The sequence below is a fragment of the Pezoporus flaviventris genome, unplaced genomic scaffold (assembly GCF_033815535.1).
Source record: "Pezoporus flaviventris isolate CSIRO_AGI_PZ_B2104156 unplaced genomic scaffold, CSIRO_AGI_Pfla_v1 ptg000005l, whole genome shotgun sequence".
In the NCBI taxonomy this organism is placed as follows: domain Eukaryota; kingdom Metazoa; phylum Chordata; class Aves; order Psittaciformes; family Psittacidae; genus Pezoporus; species Pezoporus flaviventris.
In genome coordinates, this window is record NW_026892553.1 from 20,588,534 (window position 1) to 20,614,859 (window position 26,326).

A 26,326-nucleotide genomic window follows, 5' to 3' on the forward strand; every position below is an offset into this window, starting at 1 on the left:
ATGGTTACTAACAGATACAAGTAACAGGAAAGACAGAAGCAGTCTGATTGGTAAAACCTCACCAACTTCCCTAGCCATGAAATTCAACATTTTATGCTTTCAGATAAGATGTTACTGATTGCTTTCCTTAGGATCCCTACACTGATGCTCACAGAAGATTTTCTGGAAGACTCTCAACGGAAATGAACATTTGGAAAGCAGTTAAAGTATTCAGAGAAGAAAAAGCACAACAGGCTTCAGAGAAGAGGTGAGAGTCTCTCCTGCCTAAGATCCTTCAGCCAGAGAGCCAAAGTGTGCTCTTCAAATTACAACTGTATTCCAATGAGGGGAATTAAGTGAGTAAGTTTTATGTGAAACAGTTTGAAAGCTGAGCACGAGACAATTCTCTAATTTTAAGATAATCTATTCAGCAACTTTAGAATGCGTCCACTTTGACTGTTTCAGGCAGAATACGTGTTGCCTCCACAAACCTTTCCTCTTAACTTCAATGACTGTTTCATGTTGTTTAGCTGTATGGTTCCAATGGCAATTAATAAAGGAAAACAATAAAAACACAAAAGAGCTGCATAGCCTGTATTAAGGTGCCTTACTTTAGACCAGGAAAGATCAAGAAGATCTGCTGTATGCCCTTTGTATTTGCAAAATGGTCGTTGCCGAAATGGGGCATTTTTATCATCTGGGTCTTCATCAACTCCACTGCAAATCTATCAGAGAAATGGACAGAAACATTATAAAATGTCATCTGGAATGTGAACAATAGGCAGTTACTGCTTACCAAAAGTACAGGGCCAGTAACAATGTGAAGAACGATTCTTATGACTTTAAAATAACCCTGCACTAATAAACAACTCCAGTAAACTTCAACACAATGGACTGTGAAACATCTTGAAATTGACTGAAGGTGTCTACTGATAAAATAGTTTGCCTCAAAAAGACAAGCCAAGAACTCTTTAATGTGTGTTTGGATAAAGCAACAGCGAAGATCTGGCTTTACAGAACATGTATGTAATGCACATACCCCTGTATCGGTATCAGACTTGGAAGAATTCAGACTCTCTTGAGATGGAGAGGGAGAGACACGGCCTAGAACGCAGGCAGAAAAAACATGATCAACTTTAAGTTCCCAAAAACCTACTATTTCTAGAGGTTTAGAGCTCCAGGGATGCATGCAAGATACCTTCTGTATTGTACTTCATCCGCATGTTGTTGAAATAGTCAAAAGCATTCTTTAAAACCCATATTCTTACTACGTTGTCCTGTCCTGCAGATGCAAGTAATCGACCACAGTGAGAAAACTTCATTGTCCAGACAGCACCCTGTCAAAACAGAGAGGTCATTAGCCTAAAGTGCCTTTTTCCATACCAAAAAGCCTCTCTAGAACACTTGACGAGATTCAAGACATACACAAGATACTACAAGTAAATTGTAGATGAAAACACTGGAAAGTGGTTGCTAAGGCTGGTGGACTGTGCAAAAAGAGTTTGAAAGGAACAGAGGGCAGATGACCACAGTGTTCTACATTAAAACCAGCATAGTGGGTGAGAGCCAGCCAGGGCTCCAAGTGACTTACAACCTGCTGTTTGCTTTGTAGAACTGGCAAGTATTTGTGGCTGCGCTTGAAGTTAGCACAAGCTGTGCTAACACTGTTTTTCTAACAGCTTGGTCACATCAATTCTGGCAGCCAAAATGAGCATTACAGCTATTTGTTAAATTCAGAACTGGCACAAGGATTTTGCAAGGCCTGTGAAGAAAACAATTCTTCCATTGCAAAGTCTGAAGAGTCATTAGTCAACAGAGCACAGTACCACACAAGTAGTATTCCATTTCTTCCTGTCATAATGGAGAGTTATTAGGCATCAAACCACCAACCTAGGGTCATTTTGGGGTATTTTTTATGAATTTTCTAGGTTTTAAGAAATCAAATACTGGCATGACAGAAACTAACACAGACTGATTACCAATAGGACTGGAAACTTCAATTATGGGTGACAAGCTTGAAAGCTCTGGCTGCTATCATTGTCCTCAGCATAACACCTGGAGCTGGGGGACTGTTTCAATTGGTGCCAGACAGTTGGTAGTGGAACACTGCTTATTTCAACCTAAATTTGGAACTGAAGGAACCAAAACTATGAGGAACACTCATACCAAAACTCTTCAAGGAAAAGCTCTGGAGAATCCCTGAATCCTGAGTATCTACAGATTCTTTTTTCCCTGAAAAAGGCATCAAACCAGCCAAAATTTAATTTCTTGCAAGAATATTATTTTCCAGAATGAAACTGCTCATCAAGAGCAAAAAAACCTGACAGTCATTTCTGGAGGTCATCAAGTAGATGGAAACTAAAAGTTGAATCTCAGGATGAAGAGATTCAGTAAAACCACAGATGAAATTTGAGACCTACCATGTGCTCTCCACTGAGATCCTGAACAACTTTAATCTGTTCAAAATCATAAGGTCCCTTGAAGCCATGTGCTGCTTTGAACTTAACAGGTCTTGTATACGGCATCCCTTCATCATCACTGGAAGAGGGATCATCCTGATCTGTATGGAAGACTAAGAGGAACGCAATTTCAGCAGTACATACACATCTTATCTACTGGTGAGCATTTGCCAATACTTTTTTGGTAGCACATTAGTCTTGAATTAGCAAATTTTCCCAGGCAATTTTAAGCTCTTAAAGCAAAACAAGAGTACTGTTGTGTCAAGGTCTAAAAATACATCTACACTGATTTGACGTGAATCCAGACACTGAACACTCAAAGTAAGAGCTGCTATCCATTTTTGTTGTGCCCCTTTCTTTGCACCCATCGGCCATTCAGCAGATGCTGCACTAAGTGACTTCTGTCAGTTTAATGTGTGCTGAAAATGACTGTATTGGTTTCTTCTGACTGAAGAGGCCGAAATGGCCTGGTCACCTGCCCACAAAGCATAAGAATTACAAAAGAGCTGGTGCAAACAGCCAGTGGCAATGCAAGATGCTGAAGTGCAGCAGTTCTATGGCACTCAGCTCAGGCTGTGGTTAGCTTGGCTTACTGCAGTACTAGAAGTCTATCTGAAGGAAATATTGATGAAGCAAGAGGAGAATTCAGTTGTAGTTGGGAAATCTAACAGCAGCTCAAGCTATATGAGAACTCTAACGGTGGCACTGGTTGTCAAAACCAATCTGATCTTATTGAAATAATGAGGACAATCCCCCACTTCTACCTCTGCTGCAACAACTTCCCCCCTCAAATTACATTTTGACAGCAGGCAGATTGCTAACAGCACAAGAAAAATGAGAGTATTCAACTGGTTTAGCTGAAAAGGTCTCTCAACTATTACTTGACAAGAATCATTTCTTGTCATCTGCTGGTCTCAAAATCCCTAAGCAACTGTACAGTGGTAGAATAAGCAGTGCATGCCCCTCAGCTAGCTTTGAGTCCTAGAAGCCCTCAAACAAAGAGATTATCCTATTAAAAATATGTATGTCTATATAAAAGAATCAGTGTCACTTACCTTCATCTCGAACGCTCTTCACTTTGTTGACAGCACGTTCGCCGTACTCCTCAGCAAGGTGTTTTGCTCGCTTTACAGACTTGCCAAGGAACTTCTTCAGCTGGGTCCTTAAAAAGCAAAGGCAGTTTTTCAACACAACACTGACAAATTCTCATTTGTTGCTATTATGAATCAATAGTTTTTGAAACGCAGTATTATCTCGTTCCATTACTGCTTCTCAAAACAAGCAGGTAACCTTCAGTTCAACTGCAGAGCAATGGGCTTATGTAAACGCGGGTATCACTTGTATTTAAAAGTTAACTTGTTCACAGGTCAGAAGGGGAGCTTCAGTTTGGAAAAACAAAGCCTGCCTTCTCTTTGTAGGGACATGAAACAGCATCTTACGTTTTCTGTTTTAACCTCCCTCCATCGGAGTCAGTTTGCTGGGTCTGCATTTTGTCTTCATCATCAGACTGTGCTGCATCGTTACTAGGAAATACAGAAGTGATTGTTTAATATGAAATCAGAATGAATCTGAAGGGAATGAAACATCAGTAAAGTAAGATCTGCATTTTTGGATCCATCTTTATTCTTTCATGCAACACACTGGAAAAACATGGAGGTGATGTGAATCAATAAAGCAGATCTTACAATTCTTAGGCATCCTGATACTAAAACTGTACTTCCTCTCCAGAGGCCAAAGATATATTAGCCCTTTCCACAGATTGCAAACTTCAGCTTTCCGTGATGCTTTGAAAGCTAAGAGCAAATTACATCAAGTACTAGGAACTGGTAACATGCCACCGTGTTCTCAAACCTTGCTTTCCTTAGATCAAATACATTAACAGTGGTTCATTCTAAACAGAAGTTTGTACACAGAAGAGCCCAGCTCTACACAAGTGAGCTCTTCAGTGATAATTCAGCAAAGCAAAACCCCTGAAGATTGTCTGATGTATAAATTCACATAAATCCAGGCCTTTGAAATCAACATCTAGACTGCCACAATTCCCCGATCATTAAGAAACTGTATTTTTTCTATCAGTTAACAAAAAGACTCAGGTTTAAACACTGGAAGGGCTAAAGCTCTGTTGAGAACAGGGAAACAAAGCAGCCAGCTATACCAATGACAACAGATCTTCAGAGGACCAAAGTCTACTAATTTAAACACTGAAAAAGCTACAGAAGGTGACAGCACAAACATGTAGTGCTTGGATATAAGCTGTGCTTAATTCACTACAGAAATGACAGCATGCAGCACACCAGGTGCTAAGTGCAGTTCAGCTGCATTCTCAGACATACTTGCCTGTCAAGTGCCAGCAATACCTTCAACTTTTAGTTAAAATAATTCAATAAACAGCCTACTTCAGAGAGAGCTGGGAGTTAGCACTCAAATTAGACAGATGGATCAGGACTCTGGCACAAGAGCAGCCTTCACATATACAAAAACTTATGACAGCAACAGTATCAAAGAGGTGAAAGCTACCATCATTCATACCTGACATATTCTTTAGTTCTCCTCATGATATGCAAAGTTAGAGGATTGATGCCTGTTGGCAACTTCTCTTCTGCCAAACTCAGGGGTATTTCTTCACCCGTATCGAGGTTTTTTATCATTACACTTGCTAGAATTTCCTATGGAAAAGAAAATAGGAAATCACAATGACCTTATTAGGCTCAGGAATCATCTGACCTTACAAACTAGTTATCCTAATGGGAAATTCTGTAGCTCACTATATAGTTATTTTACAAGGACTAAGTTTAAGTTAGGAGAGCTTTAGTGTGTTAGCACCAACATTAGCAACCACTATACAGAAATGAACAGTTACATGCCACCAGAAGCCTCAATTCCATAGATCAGAAATGCAGTTACAGAGACATCAGCCACTGCCTGACACCTTCCATGTCAAACATGTAATTAAAAGAGGTTGAACTCTTTTCCTTTCAGATATTCTAACAGCTGAAGTTTTGATTCAGTCAAAGACAACCTTTACCTGCAGAAAAACAGCATTTAGACCTAACTAGTATTACACAAAGGAAAAGGGGTTTTTGGACCATCTCATGAATATACACATCTGTTCAGCAATAGTTAAAGCAGCTATATACAGACAAACACAAGACTGGCAGCAGCCTGATAACTTCATCAGATTAATGGAATTTATTAACTGAAGAAACTGTTTTTTAACATTGGGAAAACAGTTCTTCTATTGCTGACTCCTTCCCCTTTTAAATAAGCGACAAAATGTCAAGTCGGCTGTGTTCCCTCTCACTGACACCTTGTAACGTGCTTGCACAGCAACAAACACAAACTCAGAGCATTTCAGATCTATTACAGCTCACACTTCCAAACACTAATACCACCTATGACTCAGGGCCCACAGAACGGACAAAGCCAGCATGCCAGCCCTCCTGTGTGCACCCCTGGTCACAGAATGCAGTGGGTCAGAGCACAGTGATGTGAGACTACTCCAATTCATGTCACAGACTGGAAAAACGAGCATAAGAATGTACCATACACAGACCACATGCATTAGTACCTCATCTGTGAGCTCTCTTCCAGAATTAGACCTAGGTCTTTGTGGTCCAAGTACTTCATTTGCTGTTTGGCCATCAGCTGCTTTCCCATTTTCCTGAAGTTTTGCAGACAGAGAACAAGTTATCTCTGTTGTAACACCACAGTAACAGCCAATGTTACAGTCCTCAAACTGAGAGCCATTTCCAATACCTGTGCAGTGACTATTTTATCTCCACTAGTTGCACTTGCCAGGTCCAAAGAAGGCTGAGAATCTTTGGGCACTCCCTCTGCCACTGTACTCGGAGTTAGAAGATCACCAGCTGAGAAGTGCTCTCGAGAAACTGCAAAGAAAAATCACATTAGAGACAAGAGCATAACGATGCCATAGGCTCCATAGGCTACAGAGTGTCAGAGGCCTAATAACACCCTTACACCCCTGAACACCCTTGCTGACAAGTGTAATTTTATTTTAAATATCAAATGCCACCAAATCTGCCTTATCAATTACGTGCTTCATCCATAGGTGGAGGCACAGGCACGATTTCCTGCCTAGTCCTCTGAAGTTTCATTAACTTCTCTTTTTTTTTTAAAAGGTAATTTACTTTAACTAACCCACGACTACTCTCTTTTGCTACATCTGACTTGTGTTTCTATGCAGCTGAAGATTGAACACGTTTTACTTGGAGTACTTTAACCTGCCAGAAGGGAGACTGAGACGAGCTCTTAAGCAGAAGCTCCTCCCTGTGAGGGTGCTGAGGCGCTGGCACAGGGTGCCCAGAGAAGCTGTGGCTGCCCCATCCCTGGCAGTGTTCAAGGCCAGGTTGGACACAGGGGCTTGGAGCAAGCTGCTCTAGTGGAAGGTGTCCCTGCCCGTGGCAGGGGTTGGAACTGGAGGAGCTTTAAAGTCTCTCCCAACCCAAACCATACTGTGATTCCATGATTCTATAATTAGCTACCTTGGTAGGAAGTGTTAGTTTACCAGAGTCTATGAATTAGGAACACTTGGAATGCAAAAGGGTATTTCTCCACTGTAAGAAGCCAAGACTGTGGAAGAATTATTTTTTTTCCCTATCATTTACATATCAACTAAACTAAAATCACAAGATCGAATGATTCTTCACTCAAAACACAAAAATAGCAACCATGCAGATAACGAAACCCATCCAAAATAGAACACTTGCCTTCTAAGCCAGGTTTTTGCACTTCAAAATCCAGCTCACTCTTCTTCTTCCGTGGTGGTGGGGCTGGCCGGGCAGGTGGGGGTGGCCTCGGGGGGGGGACGTTTGTTGGAGGTGGTGGCCGGGCTGGGACAGGCTTCTTTGTGCTGGCAACTATGTCCGGCTCTACAGTGAGCTGCCGTGGGGGCTTTGCTGGAGGGATTTCTTCTGTTGTAGAAAGGTCTTTGGTCGATAAATCTGAAGCCACTTGTTCTAAAGTACTGGCCTCTTTCTTGTCTGTTAAGTCCTCAGTTTTGGGTGCTTCTTTCTGTGCTTCAGTTTCATCCATTTTATGGTCAGTTGCATTTGTTACTTTTGTTAGTTTAGGAGCTTCCTGTTTCTCAGAAGCAAACAAAGGCTTCCCAGACTCCAACTCAGTGTCCTTGCACACACTCTGATGTACCAGCTCTCCAGGGTCTTCTTGTAATGGTATTTTAGTAGGTAGTACTTCTGGAATATTATTAACGATACCTGCTCCAGAAATCCAAGCGTTTGCGTCTGAAGTTGGAACAGTTAGATCTTTTCCTCTAGGATCTAAAGAATCATCATCTAGTTGTTGTGCCTTCTGGCTTTCTTCTATAATACTGTCGATAATCTAAAGAAACAAACCCAAAGCATTAGCCTGTTAAACAGCAGCCACCTCAAGCATGCACTCATCAGTCAGCTTGGTTTTTACCCTTCAGATGAACATTATTACTAACATTAAGGACAAATTCTGATCTATGTAAATGTCAAGATGAAGACCGATTACTCAATTATTTAATATTTCTAGTGTGATGCTGGAAGCATAAAGCATCAGGGTTGAACACTAACCTCTTTTGAATCATCTTGTTTCATTTCTTGGACAAAGGTTTCATTTCCAGTTTTGAGTATCGTACTGTCCACATCCTATGGGAAAAAGACATAAGATGATGGTAGTTCTTCAGTAAGACCCAACAAAAATACAGCTACAACACATTAAATAGCATAAAGGCCAAGACTTCAGCTCCATTTGCACACCTTGTGCTGTCACAGATGTTTGAACTGCAATGTACAGTGCAGGTGGAGAGTATTTCACATCTCCATGCACAGAAAGCCTGAACACTACTAAACAAAAAAGCAGTTCAAAAGGTTTCAACCTCAACTAAACTCAAATTGAAGGTAGCACGAAGCTTACAGAAACATCCACATTCCATCACCTGCAACAAGGAAAGTCCATATTAAAATATTTCCTTCTCTATCAGCTTGTGGAAAGGATGCAGGAACTGTGTTACCACCATATGTAACAGACATCTCCAGGTTAAGTCAGGCAGATCTACCAAGGGGTCACAGGTACACTTCTGAGGTGCTGACAGGGAATCTTAATGTTCCACGATTATCCCTAGTGCACACTATTTTAGTCACCATTTTCATGCAGATCCTTCCAGCATCTGAATAAACTGCACCAGAACAAATGAAATGACCAACTTTAAGCAAAACCCAACAACACTTGGATGAAAAACTGCATGAAAATTCAAAGCTCAGTATACTGTTCATTCTTTATAATCAACACTCCTAGGATATTATAGTACTGCTGTAAAGCCAGCTTCAAGTTGAAGAAGTGTAGTTTTGAGATGCGCAAGCAACACCAACACTTTGGCACATCCTACCAAACGAAGAATTAATGAAAACAATTTGCTAAAGGTGGCTTTGTGTGCCAAAATAATGTAGAAAATACCCTTTTAATAATTCTAAGTCTTGTTTAATTTAAACAAACAAACCCCACAAACCCCATAGTTAAGGCAGGCAGCCCTAGGAATCAGGAATATTAGAGTTAGGTTACAATTTGGGCATGTCAAGCATCTCAAAACAGAGACAACTGAGAAATGTGTCTCTCAGGTTATGACTATATCCAAGAATGGAGACTGCACATGATCTCTGAGGAACTTGTTCCACTCTTTGACCATCCTGCACAGGCTATTTGGTGACCAAAGCTGCAGATAAAAGCCTGTATTTGTCCCACAAACAAAAAAACTACTCACAACTGACTCAGAATTAAGTCACCGAGCTGGAAACATTAAGAAAAACCAAACATTTCAACTCCCATCTTAAGGCCAGGTTGGATGGGGCTTGGAGCAAGCTGCTCTAGTGGAAGGTGTCCCTGCCCACAGCAGGGGGTTGGAACTGGATGGGCTTTAAGCTCCCTTCCAACCCAAATCAGGCTGCAGTTCTATGACGAGCTGATTCCCTGAGTTGAGACACAAAACTGCTGTTCTACTCCTCCTTCCTGTCTACAGACCCAGAATTCTGCTGCTGAAGTCAGCAGTCCTCTAGTGTTAAAGCCCCCAAAAGCTGGCTGTTACCATTATGAGCTATTTTTGTTAGCTATTAATTTAATTCTGCTTCTACAGCTTTGGATACATAGAAGACACCTCATCTCCATGGTAAACAGGTATTTTAAAAGACTTCCCCATATTTTCCTGGACTACAAACAAGATTCAGAGTGACTGCCTAGGACAGAGAGCTAAGCAATTTCTCCTTAGAGTCTTCTTAGACACCCACCTAATCAAAGAAAATCTTAATACCATACTAACATATTATGTTTGGAGAAAACCACACAGCTTTTACAGACATCCATCCTGGAGTTCTGACCTCAAGAAAGAACATTATCATGCAGAGAGCTATGGTAATAGAATAGTTCTTCTTCTCTCTCCACTCCCCCCCTCCTTCCATACATTTTCTCTGTTCTAAATGCAAGTTCTCTTTTGCTTTAGCACTAAAATCTCCCTTCAGAGGTGTGAGGACTCAAAACCCTTTAGTGCAATCAGTGCCTACAGAGGCCATTATATTAATTTCTAATTCTGTTGACACAAACCTCACACACCTCTTAAACTTTGGACTGGGGAAATATTTCTTGCTCATTCCAAGACAAATGATACCATTAGTCACACATTCACTGAACTGATACTGTACCAAGCAGAAAAGTAACTCCTTTTTCCACCTTCAGAAACACAGCTTGGAACAAGTGACTTAAAAAGATACGTAAAAAAAAAAACCCAACCCACCTACAAGCAACATACAGAACTCCACAGCCAATAATTCAGAGAAGATATTAAAGTTAGCTTTGAAATTCACTGATTGCACCGAATGTAGTCATAATGATAGGGCACTATTTTGTGAAAGGCCTTCACATGTTGTACTTAATCACTGAAGGAACATTAAGCAGAACATGAAATAGGGGCTATGTCTCTGTTCCATATGAGATACCATAAGATACTGCAAAAAGATTCTTGATTCAGAAGAGAGTGCTACTGACAAACCAGAAACACCCTTTTTACCAGGATTTCCCAACCCTTTAAGGATGGAATGTCAAGCCTTCTTTATGACAATGTGTTGCACAGCATCACCTTTGTCCCTTCTGAGCCCAGGAAACAAGTGGTTGCTGTACAAGGTTCCAACTCCTCACCTATTAGATGTGGGCCAGCCTCAGCTGCACTGTCACCATGCACAGATGCAGCATACCAAGTACCTGCGTGGGACGTGGCAGCGCTGTCTCATTAAGTTAAATATAGTGTTTTATCTTCACATAACCTCAAGGGGAGGCTTTGGAAGTACAAAGCCCAGCGTTTTTCTTATTTTAAAGACAGAAGAGAGCAAAGTCAAGTATTTCATATAAATAACCAACATCCAAGTGCTGCAGAGACTTGCTTACTACTCACAAACCACTTGAAAGAGTGCAGTCTAGTAACTGAGTCAATTCAATTGCACTTACACATTCCAGAATAAAATTAGCTTCGAGACATGTTAACATACCCTAAATAAAGGTAAAGTTCAAGGAACTTCAAGAGGCATAAGCACAATTGCTACCTACAACAAGGAAAGCCTGTAATTTCCCATCTGCAGATGTTAGGTCTCCCATAGTACATCTACTTTAGGCAGAAATGCTCAGCACTGGGTTTAGCAACAAGCATACGATTGATTTTAAGACACTCACCTTTACCATATGGGATCCAGCTTTTGATGGTGACCTGTTAGAAAGAGAATACAAGACTTAGGTAGAGTGCAAAGAGAAAAGATCTCTGGACAGTAAGCTTCATCTTGAACAGTCTGAAATACAGTCCTGCTCTACAACAAGTGTGGACTTGATACTTCAAACAAGCAACAAAGGGTAAGTTTCTTATACCACTCCTTTACTCAAGAAGAGTTGAATACCCAGCTGTGCCTACAACACATAGATCCACAGCTTCCACAGTCCCTGGAAGTTTCCCAGCAGAATCTTCTACAAATCCTGTTTCCATCACCCTTTCCTAATAAACTGATGCTATTCCAAGTACACGTTTAAAAACAGAGTTTAAAGTTGGCATGTAAAGGGAGGCACAGGGTAGATAGACATCAAAGAAACCAAAACCCTCAGAAATCAGAAGTACCAATGCTCTAGTGGCTTGCAAACCAAGTGCCTGAGCCCTGATCTACACAGTCAACACTATCACAACCATTCTGACCTTCAACTCACGCAAGTGAGTATTGCTTCTAATCATGACATTCAGAATAAACATCAGTATTGACATTCTAACAGGAGGGAACTAGTTTTCCACTACTTCCCAAAATACATCCTGGGAAACAGGGAATACGCAGTTGCATCCACTCACACACATGCCTTTGTGTCACTAATTACATGAAAGAACAAGGTGTCCTAAGGGAACAGTATCAAATAATTACTGCTCCTCAGGTCACCGCTCACTCTAGGCAGTGAGCACTCAACTCTCCCTATATCCTGAACTTGTATTTCCCATGAGCTCTGCAGAATTCTACAAGATATTCAAGTATTGAGTCACACTGACTGCAGGGCCTTACATAGCAAGAGGTTGAAAGGTTGGGCCACAAGATCTTCTGAGGGTTCTTCCACACCAGGCTGCTCCAGTAACAGAGACGACAGAGCTCACAGGTGTAGAATGTAACAGTGCTGGGAGCTCAGTATCGCACACATACACCTCTGATGCTAAGGTGAAGCTTTAGAAACAGTGCAAAGCTGTTACAAGTATTTGGCAGTAACATCACCTTCAGATCAGTTCCTAACAAAGCCAGTAAGTCTGGTGTCTTGCTGAGACTATCTGAGCGTCATGTTTATAAGCCCCAGCGCACCCTTATTCATGATGAGCTGCTGCTTCTGTGCTCTTCCATTCAGACAGACAAGATAGAGAGTAAGTTTTGTAACGGCAGCCTCTTGTAACTGAACTTCCCTCTGGAATGGTCTTTCCTTCCTGAAGTTACCAGCTTTCTCCAGTCCCCAGTTTTACCTTAAGGCCACTGGTTTTACAGATGCAGTATCTGAACTGCTTGCATTTTAAAAAAGAATATATATGGTGGCAAAAATGTCTGAAAATATTTGTATGAAGGTCCATCAAACCTTGATTTTGCTTTGAAAGATCTGTAGCTTTCCAGGGTTAGCAGGCAGAACATGGAGACTGACATATGCCACAGAAAACATACGTCAAAACCTTAATTTTGTTGCCTAGTATTACTGTTTAGTTAATAGTGGGATTTAGAAGTTGGTAACCATAGAGCTTGCAAACCACATTCACACGGAATACTTCTAACTTGTTTTCTTACACGACACCACTGTAACAGCAGTTTAACAGAGGAGGGGCTCAAGGTTATCTCCAAACATTAAACAAAACTCAAAGTAAAATCCCATTTCACCTGCACAAACACAACCTGGTGCCTTGTCAAGCTCATGGCAAATAAACCCATTAAGAACTTCTTTTAACTACTATTTATTTATTCAGCTGTCCAATTCATCCTCACCCTGCCCAGACTCTAGGAAGCCGCCATTCCCACTATCAGGTAGTCCCAGCCCAGTACCTATGTGAACCAAGCTTCACGTTTTCAACTATCGTATGTCAAATAAACCACTCAGCCCTTCAAAACCTCCCCCAGTGACAGGATTGCCTTTGTCGGACCCAGGACCACACTGCTGGCTCTCCCAGGAGATGCACACTGTTACCGTGCTGACAAGAAGGAGATGTGAGGTGTACACAGAGCAGTAGCACACTGCACAGCACACACAGGTTCAGCCACCAGCCCAGGAAGGGCATTTCCTGCTGTCCCTCCACTTGCACATGACGTGTTCTCTCTCTAACCTGTGGCTGGCCTGGAAGCTACAATTACTCTTGCTGCAGCTCTCTGTGGCAGCCCACACCTTCCAAACCGCAAGGATTCACTACTGCAATGCCCTGTTCAGGCTGCCCTTGGGAAGCTAACTCAGAAACACATCTGCAGTGCTGCAAGTCCCTACAGCAGTATCCCCAACACTTCACACTCCATCAGTCAGCTGCCAAGATCAGTTTTGGATGTTGCCCGAAACACGCACAGAAAGAAAAGTTGTACTAAGCATGTCCCATGTGTCAACAGGGCACAACTTAACACCATCAAGCTTCCTACAGAGAGGAAAACTAGATTCTTCAGAAAAACCATGGAAGCAGCTTCAAACAGATAGGACTACGGAAGTTAGAATTCAAGAACTGTGATGAAGGTACTAGAGGATATTTCTCATGATCTACATCGTATCTCAAATCCAGTGCCTTTTCAGTAGAACTGCATGTAAAAGGCAAGATCTACCATAGAAGTACGGCATACAGAAGGGACACCATGGTCTCCAAATACGTGATTTAAACACACTTCACCTCATGGATCCAGGAGAGCAACCTCAGTCCACTACCACCTGCAAGAAACATTTTGTAATGAGTTCTGTGATGTCTGCTATTTAATTCGTAGAGAACACCAGTTATATCTGCACTTGAGCATGCAGATGTGGTGCTTTTCTTGAGAGAGGGGCTTAAGCATCAGCACCTATTGATTACGGTGGGAATTAGGAGCTTACATGCAACTTGCAAACTCCACTCCTGCACAGCAGGAGACAACAAAACAAATCAACAACAAAGAAGTCAGCAGGTTACACAAACAGCTGAATTTATCAGCACTTATTAAACTTTCCCACCTGCAACTCAGGGTGCGGGGAAGCTACAGACTCCACATTTTTAATGAGGGCAAACATATCCATGCCACTTTGTGAAACTGGCTACAGCATATGCTGCCAAAAACAATTCCCAAGGGGTTTTGCTGATGATCATTAGAACACAAGGAAATGCCTCCAGCTGCAGAAGGCAACATGAACTTGTTTTCAGTTGCTCTTTCTCCCATGAGAATGTTTTGACTTGATTTGTGGGTCCCAACTCAACGCCATTACAAGTGCCTGGGTCTCAAAAGGACAACTGACAACCCTGCTTCTGAGAAGCATCTAACGTAGATGTGAAATTAGCTCTGAACGAATCTCAAAGCTTATTTAAGAGAAAATGCTCTCCACATTGTCAGTACAGATTCAAGAGCAGACTAAATTCCAGACTCAGTACCTGCACTGCAAACTAAGCCCTCTGAGGGCACCCCCTTACCTTACTCAGGCTGACAGAACTCTGTTAACTGGAGTCAGTAATGTATCCTCAGAGGTTATGGAAGAGCAACGGAAAAGTTAAAAGCATCTTTCACTTTAATTTCTAGTGAGTGACTTCATGTTCCCAAGTTCTGCTTAGGTACATGTGGCGGAGACCTGCAAAGTCAGGCCATGAGCAGCTAGGATGTGCCTGGTTCCCCCTTCTTGCCAGACAAATCCAACACCCTTCCCCCGTCCCCATCCTGCCAGGATCCAGCCATCTGACCTGTCGGATAGCTTTTGCTGTTCCTAGTTTTCAGCTCTTTTCAATGACTCTGAGTTAATGCTACTCATAGGAGAGTTTCCTGACTGGCAGTGCCAGGGCAAGGCAAGCAGCGGGAGCAGAACCTCATTCCAGCACGAGCACTGTCAATGTGCCCACCACATCTTGCCGAGCCACACTCTGGGATGTGCTTTTCACCAGGCTATGTAAAAACCTAAGTTCAGAAAAGCTTTTGTGCAGGAAGGATCCTTTTGAGAAGGAAGGATCCAGGTTTTCTTTTGTTCTAGGCATCCAGTGACCACTGACAGATTAAAACAAGCCCTTATTCAATTATTAAAGCTTCGAATGGATGGAGCCCACAATCCATATCTTATTGCTTTCTGGAAAACCTGCATGAAACCTTACCCGACAAGGTCAAGCAATGGATTGGTTTGGTCCAGACAACACAAAACCAGAACTGATAGAAGCCAGCACCTGCTCAGCACAAAGCCAGACAGAGATATGGATAATTTAAAAGGAGGGAGCGCATCTGGCCAACATCAACAGGGTTGCGATACCGAAAGCCCGAGGTAACCGCTGCTCAGACCGTGCACAGAACCATGCCCTGCACAAACACCGGCAGCATCAGATCAACACCACGAAAACCAAGGGAGGGAGCACGCTGGAAGCAGCTCCAAACACAGCTGCAGCCTGTTGCTGGAGAAGCTCACGCCCGCTCCTTTCTCCCTCAGAAAACCTGTTATTCTGTGGTATTTACGGGTCACCTCCGCTCGCCTTAACCCCAAAGAGCCTGCCCGAGGATGCGACCTCACCCACAGCCCCTGCGACCCTCCCCAGCACACCCAGACCCGCTCCGTTCCTCCGCATCCCCGCTCCCCCCCAGCCCGCCGGCAGCGCGCTCCGGGCCGCGGGGCAGGGCGGAAGGGATCAGAACCCCACTCCCTCCCCACAGGACGCGGCGATGGGGGAGACGGGGGGAGGGGGGGGCGGGCGCGGTCCCTCCGGGCCGCGCTGGGGGGGCAGCGGCGGTGGCACTCACGGTCCGGGGGGCGCGGCGGGCGGGTGCACGTCCTCGGGCGCGTCGTAGAACTCCTCGGTGTCGCTGTCGGAGGCCATGGCGGGCGCGGGGCGGCCTCCACCTCGGCGGGCACGACGGGCGGGGCGGGGAGGGCGCGGGGGCCGCGCGGGTCTCGCGAGAGAGGCCCCGGGCCCCGCCCCGTGCCGGGCGGAAGTGAGAGGGCAACGGGAGGGGCGCGGCTCGTGACGTCAGGGCGCGGCGCGGCTACCGGGGGCTCCGCGGGCAGAGGCGGAAGTGGAGACGAGCGCCACACAGCGCCCCCTGCGGCCCAGTGCGGCCGGTGCAAGCCCGTCAGCCTGGTGCGGGGCTGGGCAGCGCAGGGGAATGGCTTTAACCTGCCCGAGGGGAGACTGAGATGAGCTCTTAGGCAGAAGCTCTTCCCTGTGAGGGTGCTGAGGCGCTGGCACAGGGTGCCCAGAGAAGCTGTGGCTGCCCCATCCCTGGCAGTGTTCAAGGGCAGGTTGGACACAGGGGCTTGGAGCAAGCTGCTCCAGTGGAAGGGGTCCCTGCCCGTGGCAGGGGCTGGAGCTGGAGGAGCTTTAAGGTCCCTTCAACCCAAACTGTTCTATGATGATCTCTATGATGTGATTGTGTGACTGGGCTGCTAAGTCCTCAGATCCACTCCCAAAATTGCTTCTGAGCCAATTGTCCCAAAAGCCAAACCCATGTGAGTGAGGAGATCGTAGGTCAAACCTCTGATGGACGGCAGGCTCTTTGGCACGGGGGGTACTGCAGTCGCCAGGCTTTTCTAACATAAAACCATCCACAATTCAATTACTTGAATTACTTGAATTACTTTCTGGCTTCTGCAACTTGCTCCCAGGTCACAGAGGTGAGCACAGGCTGGACACTGAAGGATTCCTTGGTCTCCTGCCGCTGCCAGGCTGGCTTCTGGCATAAAGGGGTTGTGTCTGCATGAGTGCTGCTGCTGCTCTTCTAGCTCAGAGGCCCGGACAGCACAGGAGTCCCTCTCTCGTTCCCCAGCTCATTTCCGTGCGCTGCTGATGTTGGCAGAGAGTTCCCACTGAATCCTAACCCACTGCAGGGAGATAGAGGGTACATTTGCAGCCTCTGCAGAGTATCACCAGCCTCCTGACTCATCCGGTCACCCAGGGACACGAGGTTCTAAAGCAAGGTTATTATTTATCATTGTATTAAAACAAATAAGAGCAAGAAGTATGTTTAGAGAGAGGTTGGGGCTGGTTCCCTACTGCAGCCCAGCCGGGGAGGGGAGGGTCAAAGTCATGCTCAAAACGTGACTGAATGAGGTCGCCTGCATCGCATCCCAGGCCTTGGGTCCTCACCTGTGTAAAACTTTGCTCCCTGACAGTCTGGTGAGAGTAGGAGAGACAGGGATGACCAGAGGTGACAGCTATGTGGAGCCGGGATGTGGCTTGGGAATAGCATCGCTGGTCAGATAAAGGGGGGTGATCCCCTCTGATCCAAGTCCTGAGGACCAACCCCATGCTGATGAACGAGGAGCAGGAGAACAGGAAAAGCCACATACCTCGAGCATCACGCAGCAGCACTGATCTTTGCCAACCCGTTTGACAGCTCATTGATGTAAATCTGATTTTGGGTGCTCTTTATGAGAACTGCTCTTTCCCAGCGCTGCAAACTGCTGCTCGCACACAGCCACAGCCATCACGCAGTGTCACTTCATGCTCTGTGCCACCCGGGGCAGAGGGGTCACGGGGAGGTGTCATGGGGTCATGATGTAGGATGAGGTTTGACTGCGCACCAAGCTTTCAACAGCCTGGCCGTGTCTGTAGAGGTGTCCTGTGGCTTCTGCTACAGCAAATAGCCTAGAATCATAGAACCATAGACATAGGTTTGGATTGGAAGAGACCTTAAAGCTCATCCAGTTCCAACCCCTGCGATGGGCAGGGACACACCTTCCACTGGAGCAGGTTGCTCCAAGCCCCATCCAACCTGGCCTTGAACACTGCCACGGACGGGGCAGCAGTGATGGCTGGTCCTTTGCAAGCAGGAGTCAGTTCTGGGCTGACCAGAACTGTCACTGCCTGGGGTTTTCCCCTGCTTCCAGAGCTGGAGCAGCAAACTGGATTGTTGGAGGTGAAATAGCCTTATTTGTGTGGTGTGAAGGGATGGAGGGCAGCTCCCACATCGAACGTGACGTGCAGACTCAGTACCTGCTGAATGGAGTTAGGAACACTTGGGAAAGGCCCCTCTGTCCCTCCAGGTGCCCTCCCAAAAGTCAGGCTGTGCAGGGACTGGTATTCAGAGGGTTTTCCTGCTGCCGTAACTTGCACTACATCATCTGCTCTTACAAACAAACCAATTTAATTACAGCCACACTCTTTAATCATCCCCCCTGGCACACTGACGTGCAGGTGAGTTGTGTTTCAGCCTTCACCCAGGTCCTCTGAATCGCCACGTTTCCTTTTAGTCTGAAGATGCTCAGTGGATTTGTGTGCTGTATGTAGGAATGGTTCATTTTTGTTTTCTCTCTGCTCCGTCTCTAACTGCCTAAAAGCATCCTCATAATTTATGAATCAGAGTTGGTGTAGTGGAATTTGGAGATGTACTCATGTTGCTTATCACAGCTCCCCAAAAGTCATGATCAAAGCAATGCATGCTGAAAAAGGAGGCTTTTTCTGTCCTTGTAAGAAAGAACTGGGAGCAGCCTGCTCTGAAGTGAATGTTGTTAAGTTTGAATAGGGAGTTTGCTATTAAACTCCCTATTTAAATAGGGAAGATTAAAACAGATCCAAAATGAATGTAAGTAAGTGTTGAATGAGAAACAATCTGTAGCTTTCACTAAATGGTTCTACAGAATATTTGTATTTGCAAGTAGAAATAGAAAGGATTACACTGCATCTTCTCTGTTGGACCCAAATTCACACCAAAAACGCTCACAAAAAAAACATTAGGTTTCTAAAGATAAACCACCACCACCACAAAGTCCTGTGGTGTCTGGAAGTGGTAACTTTATATGTGCCACCACCACGAACCAGGCAGCACTGAGAAAACTTCTGCTCCTGGTCATCACACCCATAGTCAATAACGTGTCACTGCTGCCTTGGTCGCTGCCTCTCTGATGCGGGTCAGGAGAACCCAGGCTGGGCTGCAACCAGCAAGTCAGGCTGTGTTTAACAGGGAGGGAGACCCCCCTTCCCTCCCTCCCCCTGCTGCTCACACTCCCTCCCATGCCACCTTTTGCTGCTCCTGTCCTGCCGTGGTGCTCTGTTTGAAGGATAACACCGGGTGCAGCGTTTCCTGATGTGCGTTTCCGTTTGGGTCCCTTTGCTGCTGAATGCATCTCCTTAATTCTAACCAGCGACTTATTTGTTTGATAGTGTCCAGGAATCATACCCGAGGGACAATCTGAACCCAGCCACAGAGCTGAGAAGGATTAATGTTAGATGATAGAACATTGGAAAAGGCTATTCCCACACTTGGGTCAATATCTGCTATTAATACCATAAGCAACGAGTAAATGAGTGTCACCTTATTATAAGTTATTATATTTAATAAGAATCGGTATTTACTTTTCCTTTAAAGACCTCTGAGGACCACATCACCATCATGCGCTCTGGCAGCCAGGAGAGCACTCTGCCCGTCTCAGTGGTGGTGAGTTTATCACAACCACCACATCTGAGCTTCAAGAGGGCACTATGTGATCTATCTCTTTTATTCTTAGACAAAGTTACCAGCATTTGGCTTAGCAGAGAAATGCCTTATTAGTGGGGACAAATCTCTTTCCTTCTGCAGGTGTGGGTATCTGCTGTGGAAGCTAGAAATCAGCAGTAATATGTGAAAGCAGCTCCAGGACGCTAACGTGGATATTGCTGTGTCTTATCCAGCAGCTCCAGGTCCCTGCTGTGCTCTGGGTGAGCAGGGACAAAGCAGCTCGTTTGCTGACATCTGCACTTTCTTTCCCACCTCCCTTAATTTCCTGTGTTAATGAAAAGAATAAGAATCCTCGGGATCTATAGGCAGTGCAGGAACCCAGCTGCATCCTGCACGTGGTGGCCAGTGCGTGTATGAGCCCAAGCCAGGGAGCTCCTCACCCCCGAGCAGCCGCCTCCACGGGGCAGCTTCCAAACCGCTGCATCCTGGCAGGATTTCTTCCTTCATCCCTTTGCGCTCCTCAGCTGTCCCCTGCTCATTCACCGCTGCAAGCTCTTGGCACCACGCTGTGGGTTCTCCAGGGACTGCCTCTGCTTTCCCTGCAGCACCCTGCACGGAGGGCTCAGATCCCCAGGATCCACCACCATGGAAATGAAACCAAACCACATAGAATCATAGAATCCCAGGCTGGTTTGTCTTGAAAGGGGCCTTAAAGCTCATCCAGTTCCAGCCTCCTGCCGCTGAGGGGAACAGGCAGGTTAAAGCCATTCCCCCTCGTCCTGTCCCTACATCCCTTGTCCAAAGCCCCTCTCCAGTTTTATTGTGGGCCTTTTCCAGCCCTGTAGTTGCTTATATACAGCATTTTTCCTTCTCTTGGTTTAATTTGGGATGTGTACAGCTGAATGTTAAATCTGCATTACAAAGTAATTACTGAGTAATTGAAATGTCATAGTCCTGGATTAAACTCCTCAAGCAGAATTAAACAAGAGGTTTCTGCTCCTGGCTTTGAAGGGCACACTGTGAATGTTTGATAGCAGCAGCAAAGCCAGAATTACAGGTTAGGCTCCCATCTGCGTGCATGACTAACACCAGGAAAAACAAAACCAGTCTGAACTCCTCAAGCCTGGTGCAGGAGCTGCAGAGGAGCAGCACAACACCCAGCCCTCTGCAGCCACCCGCTCCACCCGCACCAGGCGCGGGGCTGCTGCACCCACCCCAACAGTCACCAATGGCCCCTCTGCCCCAAAACGTAGGCGTAGGTAGATAGGAACAGCCATAGAGTAGAGATAGGGAATAGGTTAGTGTAGGTGTAAGTAACTGTTAAGGAGTAAGTCAATAGGTTATAGGTTAGGATAGGAGTAAGTTACTGTTGTTGGTGTTTCTATAGGTTATAGGTTAGGATAGGAGTAAGTTACTATTGCTATAGGTGTTTCAATAGGTTATAGGTTAGCATAGGGTTAAGCAGCTGTTTTGTTTGTTCTTCTCTAGAATAAATTTTTCTTAGAATTATAGGATAGTTGTAGTTTAGTTTAGTTTAGTTGTAGGATAGTTAGGGTTGGAAAGGATTTTAAGAGCTTCTAGCTCCAAGCTCCCTGCCATGGGCAATGACACTGCACAGCAGACCATGGCTCCCAAGGCTCTGTCCCACCAGGACTTGAACACTGCCAGGGATGCAGCATTTACCACTTCCTGGGCACCCTGTGCCAGCGCCTCAGCACCCTCACAGGGAAGAATCCGCCTCATTCCTCAAGTGAACTTCTCGTGCTCCAGTGCAAACCCATCACTCCTTGTCCTGTCGCCGCAGTCCCTGATGAAGGATCCCGCTCTGGCACCCTCCGAGGCCCCTTCACACCCTGGAAGCTGCTCTGAATAAACATTTCTGATCTAAATGGCATCATTTCTTGTCAATAAAAGCTGCTGTGTGCTGTCTCTGCAGTCTCACAGTCACTGTCTCCACACCCGGGCCGGGGGTTGCCTTCAGGGACATGAAGGGTTTGGCTCCAGCCACAAAAGCCGAAGGTCCCAGTTCAATGTCAGAGGCTCTGCCCGTGCTGCTCTGCAAGGCAGGGGAGCGCAGGAGCAGCCTGGCTGCTTAAAGACAATCTCAAAGCTCTTCCAGCTTCCACGGGCAGGGACCCCTTCCACTAGAGCAGCTTGCTCCAAGCCCCTGTGTCCAACCTGCCCTTGAACACTGCCAGGGATGGGGCAGCCACAGCTTCTCTGGGCACCCTGTGCCAGCGCCTCAGCACCCTCACAGGGAAGAGCTTCTGCCTAAGAGCTCATCTCAGTCTCCCCTCGGGCAGGTTAAAGCCATTCCCCTTGGCCTGTCCCTACATCCCTTGTCCCAAGCCCCTCTCCAGCTTTCCTGCAGCCCCTTCAGGCACTGGAGCTGCTCTCAGGTCTCCCCTTCAGGACCCTTCTCTTCTCCAGGCTGCCCCAGCCCAGCTCTCTCAGCCTGGCTCCAGGGCAGAGCTGCTCCAGCCCTCGCAGCAGCTCCGTGGCCTCCTCTGGACTCATCGCTGGTCTCCCCGGAACATGGAGCCATTGGAAGGAATCCCATTCAGTACCTGGCAGTGGCTGCACATTGTGTCCCTGTGCAGGGCTAGCTGGAGGCCAGGCTCTGCGGTCAGTGTCTGTAGGTCACAGGGGTGTTTTGTGCCACCCATCCCTGAGTTGCCGGCTCCTGCTCTGCCGGCAGTGGGAGGGAAGCAGCTGGGAGTGGAGGCAAAGGAAAAGCCTCCTCCAGACTTTCCTGTGCTCCAGTCGACCCCAGGAGGAACAAGAGGGTTACTTATGTCTGCTCCCATATTTAGCACAGGAGGGAAAATGCTCTCTCCAGCAGCCTATTGACCCTCCGTTCTGCAGGTCCTGGTGTGCAGGACAGTGGGGACTTCACCGCAGGGTGAGGGACACATCACTGCAGGCGCTGGGGACACCACGGTGCATTTGTCACTGCTGGTCTGAGCATGAGCCTGTCACCATGTCCAGCTCCGCACTGGGAATCTCCATCCAAGCTCGCGGCTGGGCAGGGGCTGGTGGCTATGGAAGGAAGCAGCAGAAATGCTCTCCACTGAGCTGATTTGGCTTTAAACTTGTATCCAAGGAATGCTGAGTCTTCCCATAGCTGCCACGCTCCTCATGGGAGCCAAATCCACCCCATGGTTCGGCTGGAGGCTGCAGCTCTCAGCTCATCTCCTTTCCATTTCCTTCCCAGCAGCCCAGCTGCCTTCGTGACATGCCAGCAAGGGCAAACTCCCATTTCCTTTCTCAGCTAATCCTGAAAGGGACAATAAATACCAAGAGGAGTCTTTTAGAAGCAGGTACGACATACATCCATGGCATGTTACTGAGGTTACAGGGTAATTTGTTCTCAGCATATCTATTGGTATGAGCATCATTTGTATATGTCTGTGCTACAGAATGGCTCCCTTCTCCTGCAGCAGTGTCCTTCCTCCTGGAGGTGATTCCCTGGAGCTGATCAGGAAGCAAACAAACAGAAACCCATTTTCTGTGGAAAGAGATCAAGCCAAATGAAATCACAGAGGGTTTTTTTAGGAAAAGCCTCACAAAGCCTCAGATTCTTTACCTAAAAGAACAGGAAACGCAAGAATCGTTGTAAATCCACCTTCTTTTAACAGCTTATTGCTAAGAAATGACCAGTGGCTGTTACTTGGCGTGATCCAAATCCCTGCCGGCCCCTGCGAGCGGAGGAGCAGGAGATGCACAGCAGCCACTGCAGACGGCCTGGAGGTGTCAGGAGCGTCCCTGAAGACAGGGAGAGATGGAGGCAAAGGGAAGCGCGGCAGGAAAAATGCGGTGCTGAGCGTTAGGGATGAGCTGAGAGCGGGGTCCTGGCCAGTCCTGGGCCGGCGGAGGCGGGAGGAGGAGGCCGGAGGAGGAAGGGGACGGCGAGGAACCACGGCTGGAGGGGTCTGAGCGAGCGCTGCTCCCTGCAGAGTGAGAGGAGGAAGGCGCTGGCACAGGGTGCCCAGAGAAGCTGTGGCTGCCCCATCCCTGGCAGTGTTCAAGGCCAGGTTGGACACAGGGGCTTGGAGCAAGCTGCTCCAGTGGAAGGGGTCCCTGCCCGTGGCAGAGGTTGGAGCTGGAGGAGCTTTGAGGTCCCTTCAACACAAACCAGGCTGGGATTTATGATTCTATTCTGAATGACCTTGGTTTGGTTCAGAGCAGAGCACTGCTATGGACAGCCCCTGGAGAGGTGCCCGGCACAGGCACAGCCCTGCTGTAGGGTGGGTGCAATGCCCCACTGCCTGGGCATGGGCAGGATCAGGGCACTGAGCCCATGTACCCACAGCAGAGCTCGGAGCACCCATCCCAGCCTGGCCGAGCTCCACAGCTCAGCCCCAGCTGCAGACCCCACTGGAGGCTTTGGGACGCTGATTCCCCTGGGTCAGCATGGTTTGGTACTCTAAGGGGAAAGAGACCATGTCCTGCTCCTGCCACTGGTATCCAATAGCTAAAGCCATCCTTAAGGGAAAGCGGATCACACCTGCCTGCAGTGAAAGGCAAAAGGAGCTAACTCAAAGCTGTTTCTTTGCCTCCACACGAGGGCTGAGCTGCAGCATGCTCACTCCATGGGTCCTTTCCATTTGCCTGCCTTTGCAGTGGCTCGCAGGGGTTATTTTGACCTTCTTTGCAAGAAATAAGAGTCTGGTGGCTTTTCCCAGGTTGTTTCCAGCAGTTTGGTCCCTGGGTACTGCTCGAAACGCTGGATGCGGGGTGTCTGCAGCAAAGCAAGCTGAGCTCGGCCCCAAGCACCGTCTGGCTTGGCTGTCTCTTTTCTCTCCCACAGGCTCGGCTGCACAGCCACTGCAGGAAGGCAAAATCAGTTTTAAATGGGTTAACTCTTATGAATGTGCCTCTGTTCTCTGGACTATCTAGCATAGGCTCATTTAAATAGATTAACTCCTGCGAGCCTGGTTCTGCATCCCGAGCACCAAGGAATCAAGGAAATCTCGTTTTGTAAGGTCTGTGGGAAGGACACTGACTCATCACAAGCGCAGGCCAGTGTCTGTCTATGTGGATGCAGCAGTCACTCTGCGGGCAGGGGCTATCTGCTGCCAGACCCCAATGGTCATTTTGCCTCTGGAGCCAGAGCAGCAGCAGACCCAGAACACTCAGCACAGCGGCTGCTGGAGCTTAGCCTGAATCCTGCTGGAAGCAGCCTGGATTCCGTGGTGGCTCCTCCTTGGCACGGTGCTCGCAGCATGATGCTGGCATGAGGAGAACGGTCACTGCTGCAGTGCACAATCCCTGTTGGGAATGCCAGGCAGATTTTAACCTGCTCCCTGTTTTTTACAGCAGCAAAATGAGCAGCTATTTCTACCAAGGCCATAAAGAAAAGCTTGCCGTTCCTGGGGCTGAGGTTACATCCCCAGGCAGATAAACCCCATGCACACAGCACAAAGAAATATGTCAAGGACCAGAAGCAAACACTTCAAGAGGTAATATCTGTGTGTAAAGAGCCCAGTGAGTAACTACTTGCATGATCTTTGATGTGAAGAGCCAGGCCCTTCCCGGAGGAGCTTGCCGGCTCTGAGCACATGCATTCAGCAGTGTGAGGTGCCCCGCCAGCCTCCAGTGAGAGCAAGTATTGACATCTTGGGGAGGAGAGAAGAGAGACTTGTAAATAGCATCTGGGATGAAGCTTTATTTAAGCAGACAGAACCTTTCCGCTCACAAGCAGTGCAAACCCAGCGAAGACCAAATGTCAGACTGGAGCCCTTAAAGAGCAAGGCAAATGACCACAGTAAAGGACACATTACAATAAGTAAAGCTGAAATCGTCAGCAGCCCTGGGAGCTCTTGGAGAAAATGGAAGCTGCTTCTGCAGAGCTCCACCACCAGCATCCTCCCATCATAACACAATGTGCAGGACCTGCTGCAGAAGCTAATTTCCAGCTCAGGCTGTTGAGGATGATCCTGAACCAACAGCAGATGATTCCTCCTCCTTCTCCAGTGCATGGAGTGTCAGCAATGTGCTGCTTCCCAGCACAGAGCAGCAGCACCGGAGCTCCCACTGAGCTGTTCAGAGCAGAAAAGCAGAGCTTCCCCAGGGGAAGAGCTGTGGGGCTCACTCCCCAGCACCCCAATGCTGAGCACAGCCAGGCAGAGCCACCTCCCCCAGTGCCTGTGGAGCAGGCGCTACAGGACTCACTGCATATGGAAAGGGGTAAGGATGAGCATGGCTGCGGAACAGCATCAGGCTTGGGGCACCCTCCATGCCTGGGCAGTGCTGGGTGTATAGGCAGGGGAACACGCTCCGAGGTTTGCTTTGCCATGCTGGAAACACGCTGCGTGCTTTGCCAGCCTGGAAACACGCTGCGTGCTTTGCCAGCCTGGGAACACGCTGCGTGCTTTGCCAGCCTGGAAACACGCTGCGTGCTTTGCCATGCTGGAAACACGCTGCGTGCTTTGCCATGCTGGAAACACGCTGCGTGCTTTGCCATGCTGGAAACACGCTGCGTGCTTTGCCATGCTGGAAACACGCTGCGTGCTTTGCCAGCCTGGAAACACGCTGCGTGCTTTGCCATGCTGGAAACACGCTGCGTGCTTTGCCATGCTGGAAACACGCTGCGTGCTTTGCCATGCTGGAAACACGCTGCGTGCTTTGCCATGCTGGAAACACGCTGCGTGCTTTGCCATGCTGGAAACACGCTGCGTGCTTTGCCATGCTGGAAACACGCTGCGTGCTTTGCCATGCTGGAAACACGCTGCGTGCTTTGCCATGCTGGAAACACGCTGCGTGCTTTGCCATGCTGGAAACACG

The 26,326-nt window shown here is 47.1% G+C and overlaps 1 protein-coding gene across 2 annotated transcripts in view; it reads right to left on the reverse strand.

Moving 5' to 3' along the window:
- The window catches only part of WDR44 (WD repeat domain 44), an 89,012-nt gene that overhangs the window by 6,626 nt on the left and 56,060 nt on the right, over window positions 1-26,326 (reverse strand). Inside the window, exons 1-13 of one of the 2 annotated variants that reach the window (XM_061446242.1) lie at window positions 15,908-16,045; window positions 11,154-11,187; window positions 8,015-8,089; window positions 7,166-7,796; window positions 6,195-6,325; window positions 6,007-6,099; window positions 4,968-5,104; window positions 3,878-3,961; window positions 3,494-3,600; window positions 2,400-2,551; window positions 1,178-1,316; window positions 1,019-1,083; window positions 591-704 (exon numbers count right to left, since the gene is read on the reverse strand). In XM_061446242.1, the coding sequence (XP_061302226.1) occupies window positions 591-704; window positions 1,019-1,083; window positions 1,178-1,316; window positions 2,400-2,551; window positions 3,494-3,600; window positions 3,878-3,961; window positions 4,968-5,104; window positions 6,007-6,099; window positions 6,195-6,325; window positions 7,166-7,796; window positions 8,015-8,089; window positions 11,154-11,187; window positions 15,908-15,984 (1,839 nt within the window). In that variant the 5' untranslated portion in view covers window positions 15,985-16,045. Of the gene's footprint in view, window positions 1-590; window positions 705-1,018; window positions 1,084-1,177; window positions 1,317-2,399; window positions 2,552-3,493; window positions 3,601-3,877; window positions 3,962-4,967; window positions 5,105-6,006; window positions 6,100-6,194; window positions 6,326-7,165; window positions 7,797-8,014; window positions 8,090-11,153; window positions 11,188-15,907; window positions 16,046-26,326 lie in introns of those variants that run through there. The other variant, XM_061446241.1, reaches the window with a different exon arrangement.